This window comes from Dipodomys merriami, unplaced genomic scaffold, assembly GCF_024711535.1.
Source record: "Dipodomys merriami isolate MVZ:Mamm:240054 unplaced genomic scaffold, mDipMer1.0.p SCAF_10, whole genome shotgun sequence".
Classification (NCBI taxonomy): domain Eukaryota; kingdom Metazoa; phylum Chordata; class Mammalia; order Rodentia; family Heteromyidae; genus Dipodomys; species Dipodomys merriami.
The window spans coordinates 51,043,261-51,069,840 of record NW_027202271.1 but is presented as its reverse complement, the minus strand read 5'-3'; the positions used below and the strand labels follow the sequence as shown (position 1 = coordinate 51,069,840).

Genomic DNA, 26,580 nt, shown 5'->3' with positions numbered 1-26,580 from the left:
AGGTGTGGCGGCTCCGCGCGGGCGGCGCGGGCATCCCCATTATTGTTACGCAGCCCCGCTTCTTCCCCGGACGGCCCCCGGGGGGGGGGGCGCCCGGCGGGATGGGGACCCCCCCCCCCCCGGCCCGGCGGCCCGGCGGCCCGGCCACCCGGCTCAGCACGGCCGCGGCCTCCAAGCCTACTTACGCAAGGCTCCGGCTGATTCGCCACTGACTGACCGGTGTCCGAATTTACCAAGAAAAGCCCATTCTCCCGTCCGGAAGCCCCTTCCACCCAGACAGGGAGAGGCCGGAGGGACTTTCGTGAGGCCGGAACGTGGCTGCGGCTCTGACGTCCACGGCGTCGACTCCCGGCACGCCGCGGCCTGGCGTCGAAAGTGCCGTCGCGGACCCGCAAGCCGCGGTTCCCGGCGCGCAGGCGCAGTGGCCCCGGCTCCCGCCCCCTCCGCCCGGGAGTCCGACGTGGAAGTTGCAGGCGGGCCGGGCTGGCGAGGGAGACCGGCGCGAGCGGAGGTGGCGGCGCCGGGGCTGGAATCGAGTCGCTGCCGAGCCCAGGCCTGTGTGTGAGGATCGGCGAGGGCGGACCGGCGGTTCACCATGGGTGAGGGGCCGGCGAAGGCGGGGGTGGGCCGGGGCGGGCGGAGCGGGCCGCTGGGGGGCGGACGGCCGAGCGCGGGGCCCCTCGCCCCGGGGCTCCCCCGCGTCCCGCGCCTGTCGGGGGCCGGCCGGCCCTTCGCGGGGCCTCGCTGAGCTGCGGGCCGGGTCCCGGGCGGGCGGCCCCGCGGTGGGAGCTCGGTCCTCTCCCGGGGCGAGGGGGCCTGGGAGTCGTGCGGCCGGGCTGGGCCCCTGGCGGCCGCGGGGCGCCGCTTGCTTTCCCGTCGTCTTGGAGATGGGAGGCAGCGCGGGCCGCCCGGGGGGACCCCGGCCGCCGCCCCCGCCGGGCCCGCCTCCGTCCCGGTCCGCTGTACCGGGCAGCGTCCACTTCCTGCTCCCGAGCGCCGGCCTGCGCTGCCCCGGCCTCGGTGAGCCTTGTGTAGCCCGGTCCTTCCGCCTCCCCGACCTGTGAACGGGAGACACGGTGTGCCAGGTCGCACCCAACCCGGCTCCACGTTCCCGTGCTCATTTTTCCAGACCCGAAGCTTTGAACTGTGCCGTTTCTTTTGCAAATAGCCAAGTGTGGTGTGGCATCGCGAATTGCTCTTTCCTGTTTCATACATGCCCGTATACACGCATGCACGTGCATGTGTCCATGTCCGTGTATTGATGGTGCCCAGCTGGCCTCAAATCCTGTGTTTCCCCTGAGCGCTGAGACAGGTGTGCACACCAGCACCTGGCTTTTCACACTCTTGATGTAACTTAAGCAAACCTGTGGCAGCTTTCAATGGGAGAGAGAATGTGCCACAAGGAACTTTCCTACTGCACAGAACCCAGGGATGCAGTGAACGTAGATCTAGAGCTGTTTTTAAAGTGAGTTTTCCATCAGTGGTGGTGCTCGTTATTTTTTGGCTTGTAGTTTCAAGTGCTGGGTGTATTGTGTAGAGGAGAACTCTCAGTGGCTCAAGATGGTGATGGGGGTACTGCTGCTGTTTAAGAGTAAATGCCTTTCATTGTTCCAGTGCCCCTCTGACTGGCCCTTAGGTTTAACCAGTTGGCCTGGAGACGATGCTAAGCGATCCCTGTTCTTGTGGTTAGAAAATCAACTCCACAAGGGCTGCAGCTGCATTTTTAATTATGTACTGTGTCGTCTTCTGCCTGCTTGGCACGATACTAGAACCTAGTAATTTTGACTGATATATTTCATTAGAAACAAAAAGTACCTACTTACCATCTAGGAAAATATACTTTCATTTGGTGTATAGCTTTTTCAAAGTTGAAATTGAATGCTTTGTGGACCTAATTTTGAAAAAGAACATGGAATACATTTTGGCTTTGTATTATCTTGTAGGTGGCTTTTTCTCAAGTATTTTTTCCAGTCTCTTTGGAACCCGGGAAATGAGGATTTTGATTTTGGGATTAGATGGTGCTGGAAAAACCACAATTTTATACCGATTACAGGTTGGAGAAGTCGTTACTACTATTCCTAGTAAGTGTTGGTATAATAAGCTAATTGTTTCAGCTCTCCGGGTTCCATCTAAGAAAATTTTATGGGTAAATTATATAGTAAATTAGTTAAGTTTGCATATTTTTACTATGAACATAATATTAACACCTTTTTCATCAACTGAGAGGCATTTTGATGTTCTGTATACCTGTCATGGTGCTGAGCCAGATCTGTTATTTAGAGCTAAAGCTGGCTTCAAAACTCAAGTCTGAGAATCAGTATCTTTGCTGCTGAAATGTAGATATCTCCTAGCTTTGAAGAAGAAATAAATTAAGTAGTAAAAGTACTCTGTTAACTTGTGTAGGGAATTATGTAGATGGTAAATAACAATACAAATTAGGACTTTTTTTCTGCATTTGCTACTATTTTAATTATGATTATTTTCTCTTACGTTACTTTGGTTACTTAAAATTTTGATTATAAAGACCAAATGCAAAACTGGTACTTGAAAATTTTAAGTCAATTGTTGCTTTTTTTTTTCTTTTTCTGTAGTGGGGAGTATCAAACCCAGGGCCTTGTGTATTGTTGCTATCTTAAAAAATAATTTGCAAATAGCCCTGCTTGATTACATTAAGAATGCTATTGATGGGCTGAGATGGTGGCTCAGTGGTAGAGTGCTTGCCTTGCATGCAAGCATGAGGCTGTGGGTTTGATTCCTCAGCACCACTTAAGCAGAAAAAGCTGGAAGTGGCGCTGTGGCTCAAGTGGTATAGCCTAACCTTGAGCTGAAGAGCCAAGGAACAGCAACCAGGCCCAGAGTTCCGGCCCACAACCACCAACAACAAAAAGAATGCTATTGTTGCTTAAATGTTTTCATTGCTGACCTAATTTATAGAGGTAAATACGATTAAACTAAATTGATGATTTCCCAGTTTGCTATGCTTCTACAGTTACCCAAATAGGAGTATTTTTATTTCTCTGTAACTACTGTTTAAGCTTCAAAATTAAAAAAAAAAATATGGGGCACTGGTGGCTCATGCCTATAATCCTAGCTACTCAGGAAGCTAAGCTCTGAAGATCAAAGTTCAAAGCCAGGCTGGGCAGGAAAGTCTGTGAGTCTCTTAGCTCCAATTAGCCACCAGAAAACTAGAAGTGGCTCTGTGGGTCAAAGTGCTAGAGTACTAGCCTTGAGTGAAAAAGCTCGGGGACAATGCGTAGGTCCTGAATTCAAGGCTCAGGACTAGGAAACAAACAAAACTAAGCTTTTTGTGTTTGTTTGTTTATGCCATTTCTGGGGTTTGAACTCAGAGCCTTAAATTCTTGTTTGGCCTTTTCATTCAAAGCAGGTAGTCTACCACTTGAGCCACTTCTCCATGCTTGGTTTTCTGTTGGCTAATTGGAGATAAAAATGTCACAGACTTTTCTGCTGTGAGTGGCTTTCAACCAGGATCCTCAGATCTCAGCCTCATGAGTAGGATTATAGGCATGAGCCACTGGTACCAAGTTGAGGGCAGTGCTCATCTTGCTAATTGATGGGGGTATATGTTTATCTTTCTCAAAATAGTTTCTTTTCTTCAATAATATCTCAGGCAATAATTGTGATTTGGCAATTGTTATTAATTGCAAAAACTCATTTAGATTGGATACTTTGAAGGTAGAGTACATTAGTCTACAAATGCTACTGATGTGATTTCTCTTGCAGCTATCGGATTTAATGTAGAGACCGTGACATACAAAAACCTTAAATTCCAAGTGTGGGACCTAGGAGGACAGACAAGTATCAGGTATGGTATGCACATCAGATAATTTTGTGGTATTTAATATATATGGATTCTTCTATGTGTTATCAGCAGTAAACCAAAATATATTATCTGATATAGCTCCTGGCTTAAAATCTGAAATTTTCTATTTCCTCAGAGTATCCATTGAGTTAAAATGCAAGGAAGCCAGTTAAATGAAAATCTTTTCATGAAAATAGGAAGGTCTAATTACTTTAGTAGTTTTCAGCTGAAATGATTATTTCCATTTACTCTTGAAGAGATTCATATTACATTCCCTAAATGCCTGCCTTTAGCTCATTTCATTTCTTAAGTCACTTTTGAGTTTATTCTTAATTTTAAGTCTTTTCTACTTCTTAGTATTATCAATGAATAGTGAGTTACATAAAATCAAAATAGCAGAAAGTCCATCCCTGATAAAGGATTCTTGCTTAAACATTTTAATGATCAGGTCTGTGTTCTATATTTTTTACCAGAACATCTAGTGATTTTATAGAATGTAAATACACTGTTGGCCTGAATGAAGTATGAACTTGTTTGGAATTCCCTGCTCCTGTGATGTTTACTTTTTAATTTTAATTTTTGTCGGTCATGGGGCTTGAACTCTGGGCCTGGCTGGGCTCTGTCCCTGAGCTCTTCAGCTCAAGGCAAATAAGAGCTTTACCACTTGAGCCACAGCTCCACTTCCAGTTGTCTGGTGGTTAATTGGAGATAAAAGTCTCATGGACTTTACTGCCCACACTGGCTGCAGACCACAATCCTCACTCAGATCTCAGCCTCCTGAGTAGCTAGGATTACAGGTGTGAGCCACTAGCGCCCGGCTCCCTATGATGTTTAATGGGTTCCAGCACCATTACATGGGAGGGGTAGGAGCTGTCTATCCATCAGGAGCAGCAAATCACTGCAGCCTGATTGGACAGTCCTGGGCAGGATTAGCATTTGATTGCCACTATTTCTCTATCATTGTCTTGAGTCTACCATGGAAACTGACATGTCTTTCAAATATATTCTTTCCCTCTGAATTTCCTTTAGGCCATATTGGAGGTGTTATTATTCCAACACAGATGCAGTCATTTATGTGGTAGACAGTTGTGACCGAGACAGAATTGGCATTTCCAAGTCAGAATTAGTTGCCATGTTGGAGGTAAGCAAACTACTACATTAAAGCATGGGGCATTAATTTATATTTGCTTGCTATTTCTATAACTTTCAGCTGTTTTAGAAGCATTCTAGTTCTGAGCACTGTGTATTCTGGGCTTGTACTCTAGGCCTGGATGCTGTCTGAGCTTCTTTTGCTCAAGGTGAGCACTCTACCACTAGAGCCACAGCACCACTTCCAGTCTTTTCTGCTTATGTGGTACTGAGGAATCAAACCCAGGGCTTCATACACGCTAGGCAAGCACTCAACCACTAAGCCATCTTCCCAGCGCTTGTACTTTTTTTTTTTTTTAATGCTTCTAATTTTGAATTAATTTATGACCATTATATAGTAAGCAGAGAATATCCTTTTAAAGTAATGTGTTATTTGGCATTTCTTCTCAAACTTACAAAGCAAACTAATTAGAGGAAATACATTATCTTCCATTTTATCTAGGAAGAAGAGCTGAGAAAAGCCATTTTAGTGGTGTTTGCAAATAAGCAGGACATGGAGCAGGCTATGACCCCCTCAGAGATGGCAAATTCACTTGGGTTACCTGCCTTGAAGGATCGGAAATGGCAGATATTCAAAACATCAGCAACCAAAGGCACTGGCCTTGATGAGGCAATGGAATGGCAAGTATCATGTTTCTGGAAGCCATGTGTACATTTGTGTGCTCACAACTGTGTGTGCACGCGAGAAACCGTTGGGACAAAATTTTCCTTTGGATTAATTTGTGCCAGTTCTGGGGCTTGAACTCAGGTCCTGGGCACTGTCCTTGAACTTTTGTGGTCAAGGCTAATACTCTACCGCTTTGAGCCAACTTTTTGGTAGCTCATGGGAGATGAGTCTCATAGACTTTCCTGCCTGGGCTGGCTTTGAACCTCAATCCTCAGATTTAAGCCTCCTGAGTAGCTAGGATTACAGGTATGAGCCACCAGCACCTGGCTCCTTTTGATTTTTTTCAAATGGGTCATTACTGTGTGGCCCAGGCTGGCCTTGAGATCATTTGTTCCTTCAGCTTTTTCTCCCAGTGGTCTTCCTGTGCATCTGTCTTTGAGCCACCTACCTGAGCAGAGAAACTATTTTCTAGTCTCTTGCTTACTTCCCTGTCTAAAATACCTTATCCTTCAGTATATTGTTACTCAAAGCAGATGAGTTTGGTTTGTGCATCTGCTTATTGGATAATGAGCTTCTTGAGAACTCTGAGACTAGTTTCCCTCTGAGCCAGCCACATGTGGCCCTGCACTAGTAGTAACCTAGAAAAAAATATTTTTTCTATTATTTGTGCAAAACAGAGAGATAATGACCTAATGAAGTGCTTAGAGACCCTAAGCACTAACATTTTAAGTGCTTAAGAGTCTACCTTGACTATGAAATCTATATTGTAAATGTTCATGCTTTGTACCTGAAAGCTCATCTATGAAACTCTTCATTTTCTCTTCATAGGCTGGTTGAAACATTAAAAAGCAGGCAATAACTCAATCATTCCAGCTCCTTTGAAACCAAGACATCATCGTATCTCTCCGTCAACAGTCAGGTGTGCTTCATGTGACATGTAAAAACTGTGATTGATGGCATATACAGAACTGACTGTAACAACTGTAATATTAAAAAAAAAAAAGTATTTGGTTGGAGGGAGGGATAACTTGGTCAAATCACCTGAATGTTCAGTGTAATATATTTCTTCCTTGCTCTCCTGTGTTAAGGTATGCTATTTTATGGAGTTCTTACTTAAATATAATTCTATTAAAGAATGCACTCTTCTCAGAGGGAAAAACCCTCCTATTTTTGAATTAGTTGCATCTTGTTTGTATAGACACTAACAGATATATTAACTGAGGTTTCTTTCTCCCTTAAAATAAAGTCTTTCCAAAGATTAGACCCAGTAGAATAAGCTAGAAACGTACTGTGTACTATAGCCTTTGTTTACTTACCTGACTACTGTTAAGCTTGCTCATTTAAAAGCTTCTGGTTACAGGCATGAGTATTATTTTGGTGGCTAGCTTTACTGACTGATCTGTAATTGTCATCCTAAGTACTTTACAGTCATCAAAAGAATTTTATGTATATTGACTTAATTGATTCATATGGTAACCCTGTAGTCCTTCCTGGTTTTAGACTCAAGGTTTTAATAGGTTAGCTTACCCACAGACATAAGGACTCAAAGTAAGACTTTTGGGTCTGAAGCTTGTCTCATAAATTATACTGTAAGGCTGGGAATGTGGCTTATTGGTAGAGTGCTTGCCTAGCAGCATAAAACCCTGGGTTCAATTCCTTAGTACTACATAAACAGAAAGAGCAGGAAGTGGCGCTGTGACTAAAGTGGTAGAGTGCTAGCCTTGAGCAAAACAAGTTCAGGGACAGTGTCCAGGCCCTGAGTTCATGCCCCAGCACTGGCAAAAAACAAAAAACATATATTTATGAATATATCAACACTGACAATACACAGAACCAAACTTAAAATTATGGTAGTCAGAAAACATGGAAAATAATGTCTATATAAACTTAATTGTTCATGGTAATCTTACATGATATGGTTTTAAAAAACCAACAATCCTGAATGGTTATATTTGATGGAATTAACAACATAATAAAGAAAAAAATGACATGAAATAAAAAATATTTTAAGAAGTGTAAAAGAGGTCTTTACTGTCTTCCATGTATCTGCCTGTTATTAGTAATGTAACTTAGTTAAAAGTTAACAGTTTTACTTGTTCTACAGAATGTAGTGAAGCATTCTTGATTTTTAAAAATTAGGCTTACTGCTAAGGCTATAGATTAGAAAAAAACCATATTCAAAGGAACTTCTCAAAGAACTCAGTTCACAGGATCAGTAGTAGTGTGACAGTGGTAAGCACAAACCTAAAATCACTCAAAATGTGTTTTTAAGTTGGACAACCAGTGGTAGAGTGCTTGCCTAGTATGCATGAAGCCCTGGGTTCGATTCCTCAGCACCACATAAACAGAAAAAGCCAGAAGTGATGCTGTAGCTCAAGTGGTAGAGTGCTACCCTTGAGCAAAAAGAAAGACAGTGTCCAGGCCCTGAGTTCAAACTCTAGGACTGCAGGTGTGGGGGTGGGGTGGAGACGGAACGGACAACTTAGGTGTTGGTAAACAGAGCTCTTAAGAACATGGCTTTGTTTTCTAGTCTTCCCCTGCCCTTGGAGATGTTGGCTTTTGGCCTCTTTCCCCCACATTCATGGTCATTCTGTTGGTGTAAATGGATGTACCTTTCTCTTTTCACCTGTGTGATTCTTACTCTTGTTCAATCACATTTGTAATCTGGTCTCTGAAATCCTTTTTGGAGATCATCTGAGCCACAGCCATTGCTGTAAAGCAAAGGCTATTTCTGTATATATAACTAGCATGGATATCATTGTCCACCAGAATATATTTACAGCTGAAGTATGATCTATGTCAGCCAGGAGAATACTTGTCTAATTTGTACTTGGCTTCTCTTCTGGCCAAGGGCACATGATGGAAATGGTAGAAGAAAGTTTATACTTTGAGGTGCTAGGCTTATACTCAAAAGACAGTTACTCCCCTAAGGTTCAGGAGCTCTGAAAAATAGAAGTAGGGGGAAATAGGGCCTAACAAGCAGATGCTGCCTGGGGCATAGCGATTGCCATCTTGATCTGAAGCTGAATGCTATGGTAGATCCTGCCTGTAACCCTAGCTAGTTAGGAGGCTGAGATCTGAGGATTGCAGTTCAACACCAACCTGGGGAAAGAAAGTCCATGAGACTTATCTTCAATTAGCCACCAAAAAGCTGGAAGTGGAGCTGTGGCTCAGTGGTAAAGTACCAGCTTTGAGCTAAAGAGCTAAGGGATAGTGCACAAGCTCTTGAGTTCAAGTCCAAGTAATGGTGTGAGTGTGCCCATGTGCACATGCACACATACATACACAATCTAAAAAAGAAGTTTACCAACCAGGCCAATAAACCATGTCAGTCTAGAAGTCAAATGCAATTTAGTAAAGTTCCCCCCATGCTTAGGACAGTGACTACCCCACGGGCTGGTCCTAGAGAAGGACTTCATTCACCCCAGCATTCTCTCCTACAGTCCCTTTGCAGCTATAGGAATCCTGAAAGGGCCAGAGTATCTGCTGTTCCTAATTGTTAACAAGGCCCGTCCAGACCACTTCTGGGGCAATGGACAATTAGACTACCTGTGGCCACCTCTGGGCTGCAGGACTTGGACTGTTTTCACTATGTCTTTTCACAATCAACTGCCAGTTTTTCCTATTTCACTTAAGGCCAATGTCTGTACCCCCGAAGACCACAAAAGATGGCTATAATACCAGGGCATCCCTCTGTCATGCAATCATATCTCTTTCCTAATAAACCTTTCTGATACTTTTTAAACTTTTCCAGAGTGGTTTATAAGGCTTGCTCTACTATGTATGCTAATACTTGGTATTAGCCTTAACAATCCAATGGGTTCCAAATATAAACTCAGTCTGGTGTTTACTTATTTAAAGGAGTAATTCAGAATATTTGGTGCAGGAGACAACTTCCCTGGTGTAATTCCTTTAATTTGTGCTATGGGAGATGAAAAGGTATAGGGACTCAGCCAGCCAGGGTAGTACTTAGGGAGTTGTGGGGAGAGGTTTCAGGCAGTGAGTACACTTACTAGTATATAACTCCTTAAGAACTGGTAAAGCCATTGGCATCTCATTGTTAATTTTAAGGGGACTGTTTATGCTGTTTTTGTGCAATGCCAGTTTCTCTGGTCACTTTTTTTTTTTTTTTTTGGTCCAGTCATGGGGCCTGAACTCTGGGCCTCTGCGCTGTCCCTCAGCTCTTCAGCTCAAGGCTAGCGCACTACCACTTGAGCCACAGCGCCACTTCCGGCTTTTTTTCTTTTTGCTTATGTGGTGCTGAGGAATCGAACCCAGGGCCTCATGCATGCAAGGCAAGCACTCTACCACTGAGCCACCTTCCTAGCCCCTATTTGTATTCTTAATATCTACATTTTTCTTGCTATTAGACAATGAAGATATACAGTAGTATTAAACATTTTAATTAAAAAAATAGCATGATTACATTAAGCTATATAATATACATTCAAGGCCACAGTTTATCTTTTTTTTTTTTTTTTTTTGTCGGTCATGGGGCTTGAACTCCTGGCCTGGGCGCACTTCTGGCTTTTTCTGCTTCTGTGGTGCTGAGGAATTGAACTCAGTGCCTCATGCATGCAAGGCAAGCACTCTTACCACTGAGTCACCTTCCCAGTCCCACATAGTTTATCTTAAATAAACTTAAATCTGTGATAGTGGAGAATGTACCAAACAGTTCACACTTTGTAGACTGAATTACGCACATAGCATAGGGAGTTCTTACTCCACTATGGCTAAATCTTTCAGGCTGTGAGTCTTTTGTCTCTTGGCCTTATATCCTGGACGCAGGAACTCTATTTTCCTCTTCTTTGCTTCACTTTTATTTTTATGTTTCTTCAATTTTTTCTTGGCAGCAATATCAGGATTAGTTACAAACTTGAAGAAAGAACAGAAATTAGAACGTTTTAAGCCAATCCAAATCAAATGCAGAAAAAGTGCCATATTATTTACTTTTAAAATTTAATAATATGCTCACTAATGAAAATACTGAGCCCCAGATATGAGTCTCTACCTCCCAAAACCTCTTGCCCCCCTCGATGTAACACACACGAGTGTATACCCTCGGCTAAAAATGTTTCGGTTATGTCACATTAAGTGAAATAAGCCATATTCTAAAACAACTCACCTCTAGAGCCTTCCTCTTTTTCCGGAGTGCCTTCTTCTGATTAGCCTGTTTCTGTACTGAGGCAAAGGCTAATGAGAAGCTCTCAAGCCCAACCAGCTTTTTGAGTAATTCTATAATTTCCTGGGAAAGGTTCTTCAGCATAGGATCTAGTGACACACAGAGTAGTGATTAGACTCAGGCATGTGACACCCAAGTGAACAGCACAGAACACTTGAACTCCAGCAACAGCATTTAAACACCAATCCCGAACTGGCCTCTGTGCTTCAGACAAGGGAAGACAAGCACAAGTGCTGATACCAAACACCAACTGCCACCTCAGCCAGGATGCAACAGGAAATCAGAGATTATGAGGCCTACTTCTCAGTAGAACCTGGCCCCGAAGACATTAAAGCAAATTCAAGAACATGACAATGTTTGACCCTACCTTTATAAACCTGCTCAGGTTTGTGCAGATGTAGGGAGATGTAAGAGTGCTTCTCTAGCTTCTCTCTAATCTGTGGCTCACAGAAGCTTAGCTCTGTCCACAGAAACCTTTTCTGGGGATTAGAGACTAAGAAGCAAATGAAAAGCTAAATAACTTAGATTTCTGCATTTTCATAGTTCAGGGTATGTGTTGATTGGAAACACCAATCCTTTCCCACTAGTAAAGCCCTAATGCCTGCAGATCTTAGGTATTTAGTAAATGTTGGCTGACTCAAAAGCAACCCTGATCCTGGCTCTCAGCAGCCTCAAACGTCACCAAGGCTTTTCTACCCTTAAGACTGGAGTGTGGAAATTTTGCCCCAAGTTGTAGAACTGAAAAATCTCCTGGGCTGGGAATGTGGCTTAGTGGTAGAGTGCTTGCTTACTAGCATGCATGAAGCCCTGGGATCCATTCCTCAGTACCACAGAAAAAGCAGAAAGTAGCACTGTGGCTCAAAGTGGTAGAGTGCTAGCCTTGAGCAAAAGCAGCTCAGAGACAGTGCCCAAGCCCTGAGTTCAAGCCCCAGGACTGGCAAAATAAATAAATAAATCTGCTTCATTTGCCTATTTTTTAAACCTTTCCTTTTGGAGACAGTTTTACTAAGTAACCCTTAGCTGACTTCACACTGCAGTGTTGTATCTAGCTACTTTTAAACTTCTGTTTTTTCTTTTTTGTTGTTGTTGGTTGTGGGGCTTGAAATCTGGGCCTGGGCCCTGGCCCTCAGCTCTTCAGCTCAAAGCGAGCACTCTACCACTTGAGCCACGCTTCCGGATTTCTGGTGGTTTATTGGAGATAAGAGTCTCACAGAATTGGACTTTACTGCCCGCGCTGGCTTTGAACCATGATCCTCAGATCTCAGCCTCCTGAGTAGCTAGGATTATAGGTGTGAGCCACTGGTGCCTGGTTTACATCAGTTTTTCTTGAACTCAGGGCGGGTGCTGCCCTTGAGACCCTTTGTGCTCAAGGCTACCTCTACCACTTGAGCCATAGCTTTTGGTGACTAATTAGAAAAGGCTCATGGACTTTTCTGCCCTGGATGGCTTCCAACTGTAATCCTCAGATCTTAGCCTTCTCAGCAGCTAGGATTACAAGTTTGAGTCACTAGTACTCAGTTTACCCTGCAATTCCTAAGAAGAGAATATAAGAATATTTTATTGCTTATTATGTAGTTCATAGCAAGATGAAGTTTACTTTTTTTTTGGTCAGTAGTGGGGCTTGAATTCTGGGCCTGAGTGCTGTTCCTGAACTCCAGCTCAAGGCTAGAGTTCAACCACTTCAGCCACAGGGACACTTCTGGTTTTCTGGTGGCTTATTGGAGATAAGAGTCTCACAGAATTTCTTGCCCAGGCTGGCTTTGAGTTGCAATCCTCAGATCTGACTCCGGAGTAGCTAGGATTATAGGTCTGAGCCACGGTGCCTGGCTTTATTCATTTTTTTGAAGACAGGACTCCCCCTATGCAGCCTTGAACTCTTGCTTCAATTTCCTGAGGGCTAGAATTACATACATATACCACTACACTTCAAACCCATAAGGTTGAACAATATACCAAATCAGTTTTCTTTGCATAATCAATGCTTAGGACTAAGGCACCACTTTTAGGAAAGAAACATTCACTCTCTATGAAAGCATATAGAAGAAAGTCATCAAATATAGTACAAATGTAAACTGGGTACTGGTAGCTCATCCCTGTAATCCTAGCTACTCAGGAGGCTGAGATCTAAGGATTGCAGTTTGAAGCCAGCTTGGGCTGGAAAGTCCGTGAGACTCTTATTTTCAATTAACCAGCAGAAAACTGGAAATGGCACTGTGGCTCAAGTAGTAGAGTTCTAGCCTTGAGCGAAAATGTTCAGGGACAGTACACTATGACCAACAAAAAGAAAGAAGAAAATAAAATTAGTACAAACATGCTGGCTTATGTGCAACTAAACTGTCTTCATAAGATTTCATCCTTAAACTCTGTATGGACTGAAGACCAAAAGGAAGGAGGCAACTAGGAGAGAAGTTAGAACCCCTGGTATGTAGGAAGACAGAAGGTGGTGACCATTACCTTGATCTGAATAGGTGCTGTTCAGTTCTCGATACAGAGGCGAGATGATCACTGGGAGATACGGCTTTACCCTGTCCACCCCAAGATCCACTGCAACAGCCCCAAGGAACTTGAAGATGCATGTTCTCTATAAACAAAGGTCATTTTTACTGGAAATGATTCTTTTTCAGTCATAAGAACTTGCAGTATTAATTTAGAAGATAAGGTTCTACCTTCCCTACAACCCAGCCCAGCCACTTCTAGGCATCTACTGTGAATATCATGAGCCAGGAAACAATAGACACCTGCACATCCATGTTCATTGCCACACTATTCACAATAACCAAGATATGGAAACACTCAGATGCCCCACAATAGATAAGTGGATCAAACATTTGGGTACCTATACACAATGGAATTTTACACAGCTATTAGAATAAAATAATGTCATTTGCAGGGAAATGGATCAAACCAGAACAAATTATTTTAAGTGAGCTAAGCCAAGCCCAAAGAGACAAATGGCACATATTCTCTTGATATGCAGAAATTTAGATCACTGGGATATGGTAAATTACATAGGATTCTAGATATTCATACAGTGCGACCTAAAGAGGATGCTTTTAGGAGAGAAACAGGTGTTCATATTTATATAAAATAATATACATACATACTGAAACCAACTCCAAGATATGGAAACAACAGACATCTTTTTTTTTTTAAAGTTTTTAGTTTTTGATGGTTCTGTCTTCTTTACCTTATATATGATGTATTTAAGCATGGGAGGAAGGGCATAAGGGAAATAGGGTGAAAAGGGCAGCAGTGGAGCTCACTGGACACTGATGAAAGTGAACCATACAACTCATGGGTGGAGATGGGAAAGAAGGACTGGGAGAGAATGAGGGAACAAAGGCACTGTATGAAAGGAAATGTACTCATTTCCTGACTCATGTCATTGTAATCCCTCTATATATCATCTCTATAATAACAAATAATAACTAACAATAATAATAATAAAAGACAAGGTTCTATACTGGGACAGATTGTTGGGGGTTTAGGTTCAACATGTGAGGTTCCTAGGGATTTGAGAGGACCAATAATAATATTAAATTTCTTTGGGGGGGGGGCGGTCTGGTTATGGGGCCTGAACTCTGGGCCTGGGCGCTGTCCCTCAGCTCTTCAGCTCAAGGCTAGCGCTCTACCACTTGAGCCACAATGCCACTTCGGCTTTTTTCTTTTTTGCTTATGTGGTGCCGAGGAGTTGAACCCAGGGCCTCATGCATGCAAGGCAACTGCTCTACCATTGAGCCACCTTCCCAGCCTATATATTAAATTTCTTTAAACGAAAAGGCCACTTATATCCATCCTGTCCCACCTTTAGGAGGTTTCTAGGTGAATAAGCAGCTTCCAGTTTTGCCATCCGAGACAACTTCTGGATCAGCCACAGAAGAGTGGCTGGTTTGCCGGGCTCTTCCTTCTCCTCTTCCCTTTGTCTGTCAGGCTCTGCCTTTCCATTCCCATGGGTCTCATTTTCTTCTAATGCATCCCTGGACACAGAGTCTCCTAAAGCTTCGTGTTGTACCAAATCTTTTATTTCACTTTGCTTATCTTCAGAATGTGGTTCTAGTAAATATACAACTTTTGCTACAAATAACAAATTTTTCACAACCTTTAAGAAAGATGTGTGGGGGGAGATAAAAAAAGAATTAAGATTCTGAAACAAGCATGGCTCTCTAGAGCGTAAGCTACAATAGGCATCTGACAACTGGAAAATACAAGCAAACAGTTGGGTATTGCACTATTAAATCAATGAAGGCTACATGTTGGACAATTCTTATGTTCTTCCACATAATATGTCCAAATCCATTTTCATGGAACCTACTGGCCTAGTTCCACCTTGCAAGGTCACACAGGATAAATGAAAATGTCCTAATGGAACAACTACCTTTTGATGTTGTTGTTGATGTCCTGGAGCTTGAACTTGGCTCCTGGGCACTGTATTTGAGCTTTTTCTGCTTAGGGCTAGCACTCTACTACTTGACTCAAAACTCCACTTCTAGCTTTTTGGCGATTAATTGGAAATATAGGTCTCACAGACTTTCCTGCCCAGGCTGGCTTCAAACCATGATCCTCAGATTTCAGCTTCCTGAGTAGCTAGTATAACAGATGTAAGCACTGGTGACTGGCCAACTACATACTTTTTTTTTTTTCCTGCTTATGTGGTGCTGAGGAATCGAACCCAGGGGGCCTTGTGCATGCAAGGCAAGCACTCTACCACTGAGCCATCTTCCCAGCCCCACCTACGTACATATTGAAAGAAAACTTTCACCTCTATCTTCATTAAATTCTTTCAATCATTTTCCTTTTTTTTTTTTGCTGGTCCTGGGGCCTGGGTGCTGTCCCTCAGCTTTTCAGCTCAAGGCTAGCACTCTACCATTTGAGCCATAGCACCACTTCTGGCTTTTTCTGCTTATGTGGTGCTGAGGAATCGAACCCAGGGCCTCACGCATGCAAGGTAAGCACTCTACCACTGAGTCACCTTCCTAGCCCCTCTTTCAACCATTTTATGGAGAGATATATTAATTGAACATTGTTTGGTTGTTCTATTTATTTATTTATTTATTTATTTTGCTGGTCGTGGGGCTGGAACTCAGGGCCTGGGTGCTGTCCTTGAGCCTCTTTGTATCAAAAGTAGTGCTCTATCACTTGAGCCACATCACAACTTCTAGCCTTTTTTCTAGTTTATTGGGCTTAAGAGTCTCATGGATTTTCTTGCCCTGGCTAGCTTTGAATCATGATCCTCAGATCTCAGCCTCCTGGGTAGCTAAGATTACAGGTGTGAGCCACCAGCACCTAGCTACTTGATTGTTTCATATACAGTATGTTAATTCAACTTTAAAAGATCTGTCTTGACTAGCATGCATGAAGCCCTGAGTTCAATTCCTCAGTACCACATACACAGAAAAAGCCAGAAGTTAACCGGGCACCAGTGGCTCATGCCTATAATCCTAGCTACTCAGGAGGCTGAGATGAGGGGATTTGTTTCAAAGCCAGGCCAGACAGGAAAGTCTGTGAGACTCTTACCTCCAATTAACCATCAGAAAACTGGAAAAGGTGCTGTGGCTCAAGTGGTAGAGCACTTGCCTTAAGCTGAAGAGCTCAGGGACGGTGCTCAGGCCCAGAATTCAAGCCCCATGGGCTGGGAAGGTGGCTAAGTGGTAGAGCGCTTGCCTTGCATGCATGAGGCCCTGGGTTCAATTCCTCAGCACCACATAAGCAAAAAGGAAAAAAGCCGAAAGTGGCGCTGTGGCTCAAGTGTTAGAGCGCTAGCCTTGAGCTGAAGAGCTGAGGGACAGCGCCCAGACCCAGAGTTCAGGCCCCACAATCGGACCAAAAAAAAAAAAAAAAAAAAAAAGAATTCAAGTCCCATGACTGACAAAAAAAAAAAGCCAGAAATGCTGCTGTGGTGTAAGTGGTAGAGCACTAGCCTTGAGTACAGAGAGGCTCAGGGATAGAGCCCAGACCCTGAGTTCAAGCCCGAGGACTTGCCAAAAAAAAAAAAAAAAAAAAAAAAAAGAGAGCACGATCCCTGTTGGGTTCTGTTACAAGGAGAGAAAATGAAGTATTAGATTTATTAATTGATTCACCCAAGTACAAAGTGAATGGTGTATCAGGATTCAGAGATCTTTAGAATTCATGGCTAAGTTCAAGGCCAACTGAGCATCTCCCTCAAGTCCCATCTATTCCAGTTAGTTATTGGTCTTATAGTAATGGACCCATTCATGAATCCCTATCTCTGTGAATTCTATTAAATCTCTGATAGATTTCAACCTAGTAACATGAGGGAGAAAAACAAGATGGCTTGGGTTCATTCACTATCCTGGCTGTTCTGCTCAGAACTTCACCTTCTCTATACCTGGCTTAGCCATTAGGAGTTAGTGCCAATACCTTCTCAAACTTGACCTTTGAATACAGCCTGGGTGTGAAGGCTTTCTGTTCCTGTGGTAGCCACTTCACAGTGTTAATTTACCCTAAGATATGCAACTAAAATCCCTCTTTTACACTATAAATCTCTCTTGGTCACCTTAACTGTCCATTAAACTGATAACTATGTGAAACATACTCCATTGTCTACCCTAGCAGGATTTCTTTGTCCCACACTGCTCTGCACTGAATGCCTATCCATTCCTTCCTTGATCCTATCATAAAATGGGGGCAGGCTCTAAATTACAAAATGTGACAGAAAGGTCAGTGCTTATGACATGACAATATTCTTTAGGTGGAGATATTGACCTGGTTTCTAGTCTCTGGCAGTCTATATTGCTCTATCCAGTCTAATAAAATTCACAGAGGGACATGATAAAGGGCCATGGGATGGCCAAGGGCCAAGTGGTGTTTGCCCATTAGTTTTTAGTCTCATTTCTCTATCAAAAGGGGGAAAAAAAAGTAAAAGGGCCACTCAAAAGCAAATTAGTTTACAGCTTACTTTAAACAGTTATCTCTATTTACATGTTGTAATCTGGAAATACATAATATACCTTTCTTTTCTATTTTTTTTTTTTTAAGTTGGTTGTGGGGCCTGGGCACTGTCTCTGAGCTCTTCAGCTCAAGGCTCTACCACTTCTGGCCTTTTCTGCTTATGTGGTGCTGAGGAAGCAAACCCAGGGCCTCATGTATGCAAGGCAAACACTCTACCACTGAGCCACCTTCCCAGCACTACCTTTCTTTTCTTTTGTCAGTTATGGGGTTTGAACTCAGGGACTGAGTGCTGTCTCTGAGTTCTTTCACTCAAGGCGAGTGCTCTACCACTTTGGGCCATAGTATCACTTCCAGTTTTCTGGCTAATTGGAGATAAAGAGTCTCATGGACTTTCCTCCCCAGGCTGGTTTTGAACCACAATCCTCACATCTCAGCCTTCTGAGTAGTTAGGATTACAGGCATGAGCCACCAGTGCCTAACATCGTAATACACCTTTTTTTAACAAGGCAATGACTTATCTGTTATTAAGGACAGTTCTCAGAACATAGTATACTCAGAACACATTATTGTTTTTCCTGATTTCTTAAGATAAAGGGAAAAAGGTAATTATATCTTATTAGAAGAATAATTAACTGACCAATCAATGCCCTTTAAGCCTTTTGTTACAGTGAAGTAGCTGTGTTAATGCTGAAAATGCAGCCTCCCACTGAAAACTTTAAATTAGAGCCAATGCCTATCTGCCAACATAGCTCCAAAGTTACATTTAAGCATATGCCTTTATTTTACCAAACTAAAAATGGGCTAAAAACTAAACAAATAACAAATGTGAGCTTATCCTCGGAATGCTGAAGAATAGTAGGTTGCTTCTACTAAACTAGGAAGACTACAATTCTTACCTGTTCTCCAAGAGACTGATCTAAGAATTTGGAATGCAACTGGTGGCAAGAGGCAAGAGAGATACTTTTCATCTGAAAAGAAATGGGACATTGGCAGGGTGAAATTCACATAACAGGATGTTTCTTTTTTTTTTTTTTTTTTTTGGGTCCGGTCGTGGGGCCTGAACTCTGGGCCTGGGCGCTGTCCCTCAGCTCTTCAGCTCAAGGCTAGCGCTCTACCACTTGAGCCAAAGCGCCACTTCCGGCTTTTTCTTTTTGCTTACGTGGTGCTGAGGAATCGAACCCAGGGCCTTGAGCATGCAAGGCAAGCACTCTACCACTGAGCCACCTTCCCAGCCCCATAACAGGATGTTTCTGATTACTTATGAAAACCAGCCGTAACTAACCATAATTTGACTGATTATATTTTGCTTTGTATGACTACTTATATAGATTTGGAGAGAAAAAGTTCTTGGGGCTGGGAAGGTGGCTCAGTAGTAGCGCACTCGCCTTGCATGCTCAAGGCCCTGGGTTCGATTCCTCAGCACCACATAAGCAAAAAGAAAAAAGCCAGAAGTGGCGCTGTGGCTCAAGTGGTAGAACACTAGCCTTGAGCTGAAGAGCTGAGGGACAGCGCCCAGGCCCAGACTTCAGGCCCCACAACCGGACCCAAAAAAAAAAAAAAAAAAAAAAAGTTCTTGATCAGAAACTGAAACTGTTCCCTTGTGAAACACCCCAAGTGTTTCAAGTATAAAGAAATGGAATTCTATCACATTCTGCAGAGATGTTGGTAATAATCCTTAGTCTATTAGTGGAGAGAGCACTTGGAAACATTTGGGTATTTTTTCTTTTCTTTCCTGACATTTTCTACTCATGTCATAATGGACCATTAACATGAAATATAGACAAATCAGAAGTCTGGCTCAACTGATGGTGAAGTTATCTTTTAAAAAGTCTGGCCTTGGGGCTGGGAAGGTACCTCAGTGGTAGAGCGTTTGCCTTGCATGCCTGAGGCCCTGGGTTCGATTCCTCAGCACCACATAAGCAAAAAAAAAGCCGGAAATGGCGCTGTGGCTCAAGTGGTAGAACACTAGCCTTGAGCTGAAGAGCTGAGGGACAGCGCCCAGGCCCAGAGTTCAGGCCCCACGACCGAACTCCCCCCCCCCCCAAAAAAAAAAGCCTGGCCTTGAGGGTGACCTCTCTTCCGTTGTTAGCATTCCCATATTGGTTCACACATGTAGCAAGTAGTCACTTAAAGTGTTTTCTCCAAGGGCTGGCCTCAGGACAGTCAAACAACCACAGCAAGACGTCTTACAGGTCATGAAGGAAGGAAAGGTTTTAAGAGAAACCTTACCTTTTGGTCTAGATCACCTGTTAGAAACCTGACTGCTACAGGGTCTGAGAGTTTCTTTTTTCTCTTTTTGGTATTCCATTTCTGAATAAGCTCCTCAGGCTGGCAAGCCGCAAAGAGTAGTCCAAAAATCTGGGCTGCTGTGAGCCACACCCAGCTGTGAGGATGTCTCAGGTGGGTGTGCACGTGACCTAGGGGAATGGAAATACATTCTTGGATGTCTCATATTCCTCGTTCTCTGGTGGCCAACATATCTGAATTAGCCATAGAATGAGCATCTATTATACCATGTGTGGGACAGGGAATCAAAGCTGGTCAGAATAGTCCTGCTTCTCTACACAAGAGAAAATCAAGAAGCAAGTAGAAAACCAACTCCCTATCTCTAAAGCATACTAAAGAGGTAGGTGTTAACACTGGCTCTATGCAAACTAGTTCCATACAACATATAGGCATCCTATATGAAGGTGTTTCAGATTCAAGGAAGAGGCACCCATGTTCCATCTTCCAGAGTGAATGAGACAAGTATATAAAGATACATGCTTGCTTCTATTACTGAAATTGGTAGGCCCAAATAGCTGCCTGGAACACTCTCTCTTAAGGTTTTCTACCTGCCAAGCACAGAGCTAATGGCGTTTATATACATTATCTCATACACCATTTAGACCAAAAGACCAAAGTCTTTGGCTTAGGCTATGTAGCCACTTGTAGAAAGCAGAGCTGCAAAGCCTATAATGTGTCTCAAAGAGGATGGATCAATCAAGTCATTTCAGTTTCAGCCTACATTACTGTATTTATCAACAAACATGTTCTTATTGTTGTTCTATATTTGTTGGGAATATACTTCAGTGGTAGAGTACACACCTGACATGGACAAGGCCCTGAATTCAATCTCTAGTTTCACAGGAATTCAAAATATGATAAACAAAAACAAAAAGGTTATAAGAGTCTATATGGGACTAACTAAGCAGCAACCTCCCTGCCCCCAACACCTCTATTTTTTGTTTTGGTTGTATTGGGATCTGTATTCAGGTCTTGCTGGGCAGGAGCTTTACCAGTTGAGTCATATTACTGGCCCACTGTGCCTATTTAATAGACTGGATGGAAATATTGACCATTTACAAATCTTTAAAACATCAAGTTGTTTATGGAAAGTATTTTTAGCTTTTATTTTGTGCTAGTCTTGGAGCTTGAGCTCAGGGCCTAATAAGCACTGCTCCTGTGCTTTTTTTCATAGCCAGTGCTCTACCACTGGAGCCACTGCTCTACTTCTGGCTGTCTGGTGGTTAACAAGAGGTGAGAGTCTCATAGATTTTTCTGCCTAAGCTGGCTCTGAACTGCAATCCTCACATCTCAGCCTCCTGAGTAGCTATGATTACAGGCGTGAGCCTCCTCCAGCTGCTGGCAAATAAATATGTATTTTTGTCTGTCAATTACACCTTAATAAAGTTAGGAGGAAAGGGAAGAATGGAGAAAGGGATCAGAGGGAAAAAGAATATAATAAAATTGCGCAGCAAACAAGACAAATGGTATTGTTTCCATCTCATCTATTACCCCATAATTGATGTCTTTTCTTACATACATATAAAATCATACACCTTTTTTCCCAGAAAGATCTATCTGATGGAATCTTTTACATTTTTCCTCACTGACTTTTTTTTTGTTTGTTTGTTCATTGCAGGGCTCAAAGTAGGGCCTGGGTGCTGTCCTTGAGCTCTTTTGCTCAAGGCTAGCACCCTACCACTTTGGGCCACAGCTCCACTTCCTGTTTTTGAATAGTTAATTGGACATAGGAGTCTCAGGGGAACTTTTCTTCTGGGCTGGCTTCAAACTGTGATCCTCAAATCTCAGCCTCTTGAATAGCTAGGATTATAGGTGTGAGCCACCAGTCCCTGGCTGTTCACTCACTTTTTTGTAACATCTACTCTCTAAAGTGTTTCTATTCAAATTCCCCCAATCTGTTTTCAGTGATCTGGCCACAATTGATGTGCCTTTAGATTTGACTAGAGAAATACTTACTCCAGATTTTATTCAAAGTCTCAGAAGGCTTGGTAAGCTGAATGATATTACATTCCTTGATGAGTTTACTGATCAGAGTGAGAACGCTGAACAGCAGGCGGTCTGCAGCTTTCTCTTCAGTCTCCTCTATGATCTACAAAGGGGGATGCAAATCAGTTCCCATAACAACTCGGCAGTATCAGCTGTACAAGGTCTCTTAACCTTGGTACTACAGAGGTTTGGGGCCAGATATCTTTTGCTCTTGGGTACTGCCAAGTATATTCAAAGATGCTTAACAGAACCCCTATTCTTTTTATCCTGCAGATGCCAATGGCAACCTGCAGTTGTGATATTCCAAAATGTCTCTGGACATTGCCAAATGTCCCCTTGGGGAAGGGGTGTCAAGATCACCCCAGGTGCGAACCTCTAATCCTCATATACTGTGGAAGATAACTTAGTTTCACACATACACATTGCTTGGGCATTTTCCTTAGCATTTTGCTCAAGGCTAGCACTCTATCACTTGGTCTAGCTCCACTTCTGACTTTTTGATGGTTAATTGGAGATAAGAGTCTCACGGACTTTCCTGCCTGGGCTGGCTTTGAATCACGATCCTCAGCCTCCTGAATAACTAAGATTATAAGTGTGAGCCACTGGTGTCCTGTTTTTTTTTTGTTTTTTTGTTTTTTTTTCTTTTCTTTTTTAAATTGCATAGCATCTTGCCTTGTAGCCAGACTGACTTTAAAGACCTAATCCTACTCTAGCCTTTGGACTAACAGGCATGTAATCATGCCAAGTCCTATTTTAAAAAGAAATTCCAATAGTATTGAATTCTTGCACTGATTAATGTTTTTTAAACACAGTGTCTATATTAGCTACATCATCTCAAGTAAAACTTTTAAAATAAGAATTAGCAAAGTTTAGCCCCCAAGCATATTACTTACATCTTTGAAGTTTTCAGGATCAATTTCCCTCTCAATCACAGGAAGAAGAGTTCCAAGTCTTCTCTCAAAATCAACCCCTTCACTTTCCACAAACAAGCCACAGATCAAGGCAGCAAGCTGTTTATTTAATTTCTACCAAAATCAAACCACCACAGATAATTTCAAATTATACCACAATCAGTAATATTTCTTTTAAATCATAGAAATCAGTAAAATATAGTTTTGAGGGCCAGCATAAAAACATGTGAAGAAATTTTCACATGTAAGAATAGCATGTTAAAAATGATAATTCATTATCCACTGAGTCCACTAATTCCCCATTTCCCTCAAAATGTAGTTTGAGCTTTACCCCACACCCTTATCCAGCACGCTCCTCATTAACAAAGAAAGAGGAGTCACGCTATTTATATTACTCTTTCAGCGATGACTGGTGGCAGCCAGTGAGTGGACAGAATGATACACATTACATTCTAGAAATAAGCACAACTTGAAACAAAGGTATTCATCCATCTAGGCTGCTTAAGCAAAACATGGTATGTTTGACACATATGTCTATCAACACAGGTGATTTTGCTGTTATTTTCTGTAACTACTTAACTTTCTGAAACTTTAAGAATATATTACTTGCATCATCAGGTAAGAGTAAAGTTTGGGCTAATTTATCAGTATGAGCATCAAGACCTGTCACTGAACTAACCTTTTTTGCTTCAAACCAGGAGGCCACCATTCCAAACAGCCAATCTTTCTTCTCAGGGCTGATCTTACTGAGTAAGGATTTGATTGCCATGGCCGCCATCTTTTTGCACATGGTAGAGTCATCATTCACCATCATTAGGCAAAGTGGGATGAAGAACATCCCACAGTTCTCATGCAGCAGTCCCTGCAGGAAAAATGCCCAAGTGAGCACACTCAGAACGCAACTGCTATGGATACACTGACAAGGGAGGGCCCAGGCTCATAGGAAAACACAGCTTTTCTTTTTTCAAGTTTTTAATTATTATTATAAAGATGATGTATAGAGGGGTTAGTTAGATAAGTCAGGTAAGGAGTATACTTCTTTTTGGACAGTGTCACCCCTTCCTTTGCACTCTCCCAGTTTGGGAAAACATCTTTATCACAGTACCTGAGGAAATGTGACAAAGAGGTAGGCAATCATTTCCAAGGCGGACTCTCTTCCAGTCTCATGTTCATAACTGTGGCAAGAACGTAAGGCAAACTTGTTAGTATCTTCTAAGTTTATCGGTAATTATTGAAAAACTTAATTTAAAAAATGTTCTAAGTCCCCGTTTTAATGCTCACACCAAGCTGCTACGCAGTTTTAAGTATAATTTTAGTACTTTTTTTTTTTTTTTAACATTTTCCAAAGTGGATTTAGACATAAGCAGCCAGACTAGATAGATGAGTAAAGGCAACTTATAGAACTTCTATTTGAAGCCAAGTGCTATGAGATAGGCAGGCTGAGTCACATTACAAAATTCTCAGAAAACATGCTAGTATATCTAGGTGCAGTTTTGTTTTTTTTTTTAGTCCAGTCGTGGAGCCTGAACTCTGGGCCTGGGCGCTGTCCCTCAGCTCTTCAACTCAAGGCTAGCACTCTACCACTTAAGCCACAGCGCCACTTCCGGCTTTTTTCTTTTTGTATATGTGGTGCTGGGGAATCGAACCCAGGGCCTCATGCATGCAAGGCAAGCACTCTACCACTGAGCCAACTTCCCAGCCCCGTAGGTGCAGTTTTTCTTTTGTTGTTGGTTATGGGGCTTGAAATCTGCTGCTGGGCACTATCCCTCAGTTCTTCAGCTCAAGGCGAGCGCTCTACCACTTGAGCCATAGCGCCACTTCTGGTTTTCTGAGTGTTTTATTAGAGGTAAGAGTCTCACGGACTTTCCTGCACAGGCTGGCTTTAAACTGTAATCCTCAGATCTCAGCCTCCTGAGTAGCTGGGATTACAGGTGTGAGCCACCGGCACCAGGCCTGCAGTTCTTCTTAATGGTAACCATATTAAAGGAAAATAAGAAACTCTCCTTTTGCCTGGTAGAGTTAATGGTACAAGCTTACTTCAATTGAGCGAGTATGAATTCCAAGTTTGGTCTCAATTTCTCACCAAGGGGATAGTCAAGAATATATTTCAGAAAAACCTAGGGAAAAAAAATTACAGTTCATTATTTGGATACCATCTCTCTAGGATTTCTGGTTCTTAAGCTACTTTATAGGACACTAGTAGGCTCTAAAGACCTTTCAGAAGGGTTATCAATCAGCTATCCAATGGACTCCAAAGTCTGTCTACAAAGTCTCCAACTGTGCCCCTTGGCATTGGCCTGTTTACTTCTCCAGTGATCTTCTAGGTCAAGTCCAGCCCACCACTCTCCCCTCTTTTTATTTTTATTTTTTGGCCAGTCCTAGGGCTTGAACTCAGGGCCTGGGCACTGTCCCTGAGCTTTATTTGCTCAAGGCTAGCACTCTACCACTTGAGCCACAGCACCACTTATGGCTTTTTCTCTGTATGTAGTACAGAACTCAGGGCATCATGCATGCTAGGCAAGCACGCTACCACTAAGCCACATTCTCAGCTATAGCCCACCACTCTCATTGGTTAAGGCTTCAAATCCAACCCTGGATCATCAGAAGTTGACATGACAGGTGGTGTGCTGAACTGAACATGGACTGGTTCCACACTATACCTCCCCTTGAGTAAAAACAATATGAATACTGATAAAAATAACTTCTGTGATTACAAAATACCATCTATGTGCCAAGCAAGGTGGTTTTTATTTCATGATTATTCTTCCTACTCCCTTAAGAAGCATCAGGTGACAACCATTTTACAACCGAAGAAAATGAAGGTGGCAGAGAGGTTAAGTAGCTTGCTCATTGTGACAATGTCAGAGTTCTATGTATCATATTTGTCCAAAAGCTCTGCTTTCAAACCACTGGTACTCAGCCTCCTTTATTAAAAAAACATAAAACTGAAGGGTGAAATTAAACTTTCCAAGGCTTTTTCCCTAGCTGTAAGAAGAGACAGCATTTCTTTTGAAGGGTAGTTATAAATAGGGGTGGTGTATGTATACCCAGGGATCATAGTCCTATTAGCAGCTGGTTTTGCTTCCTAATTGTAGCCAAGCAATTTTTCCCCTCATATGCATATTTCTTTTCTTAAATGCTGATCTCCTGAGCAGTCCCAAACTTACTCAACCCAGGGCTTGATTCCAATTCAGACCTCCCACTTCTTGGTGTGCTATGTGTTTGTAAGATTAGGAATTTGATCATGTCACTCCTTTGCCTGAGAATTTCAATTGATTTTTTACTGTTCTTAGAACAAAGTCCTAAATCTTGGGTGGGGGTGACTTTTTAGTCTGAGCCAAGAGGATTGAGAGTACAAGGCCAATCTGGGATACAGAGCAAGAACCTGTCTAAATAAAGACCTAAATCTTTACCAAGACCATAAGGTCCAAGCTGATTTCACCTCCTCTCCACTCTACCAGCTCCTCAAACATGTTTACATCAATGGCTCCCTTTACCTGGAATGCTAAGTCCAGGCTGTCTTCAAAATTTAGTCAGTGTTGACATTTCTCTCACTAAAAGATAAATGGAAAAGGTAGGCCCAGCCCTTGCTATGGAAAGAAGCTCTCTCTACACACCTGTCTGCACTGGACTCTGGTAGGTTCATTTTGTGCAGAAATTGCCAAGTTGGATACTTTCCGCATGACATCATCAATTTCCGGGACCAATAATTTTCTTGATAAAATAGCCT

The 26,580-nt window shown here is 42.7% G+C and overlaps 2 protein-coding genes across 2 annotated transcripts in view; one reads left to right on the top strand and one right to left on the bottom strand.

The window, feature by feature from the left end:
- The first annotated feature begins 468 nt into the window (after positions 1–468).
- On the top strand, positions 469–9,321 carry Arl1 (ARF like GTPase 1). The gene is made up of 6 exons (XM_069991176.1): positions 469–599; positions 1,944–2,081; positions 3,742–3,823; positions 4,850–4,961; positions 5,412–5,590; positions 6,405–9,321. The coding sequence occupies exons 1-6, from the start codon at positions 596–598 to the stop codon at positions 6,433–6,435; spliced, it is 546 nt and encodes a 181-aa protein (XP_069847277.1). The 5' UTR covers positions 469–595; the 3' UTR covers positions 6,436–9,321.
- Positions 9,322–9,963: 642 nt separating this feature from the next.
- The window catches only part of Utp20 (UTP20 small subunit processome component), a 100,201-nt gene continuing 83,584 nt past the window's right edge, over positions 9,964–26,580 (bottom strand). Inside the window, exons 51-62 of the mRNA XM_069991163.1 lie at positions 26,468–26,578; positions 24,888–24,967; positions 23,956–24,025; positions 23,530–23,712; positions 22,833–22,964; positions 21,910–22,042; positions 19,897–20,084; positions 18,564–18,635; positions 14,564–14,857; positions 13,213–13,339; positions 10,702–10,847; positions 9,964–10,451 (exon numbers count right to left, since the gene is read on the bottom strand). Of these exons, the coding sequence (XP_069847264.1) occupies positions 10,296–10,451; positions 10,702–10,847; positions 13,213–13,339; positions 14,564–14,857; positions 18,564–18,635; positions 19,897–20,084; positions 21,910–22,042; positions 22,833–22,964; positions 23,530–23,712; positions 23,956–24,025; positions 24,888–24,967; positions 26,468–26,578 (1,692 nt within the window). The 3' untranslated portion in view covers positions 9,964–10,295. The remainder of the gene's footprint in view (positions 10,452–10,701; positions 10,848–13,212; positions 13,340–14,563; positions 14,858–18,563; positions 18,636–19,896; positions 20,085–21,909; positions 22,043–22,832; positions 22,965–23,529; positions 23,713–23,955; positions 24,026–24,887; positions 24,968–26,467; positions 26,579–26,580) is intronic.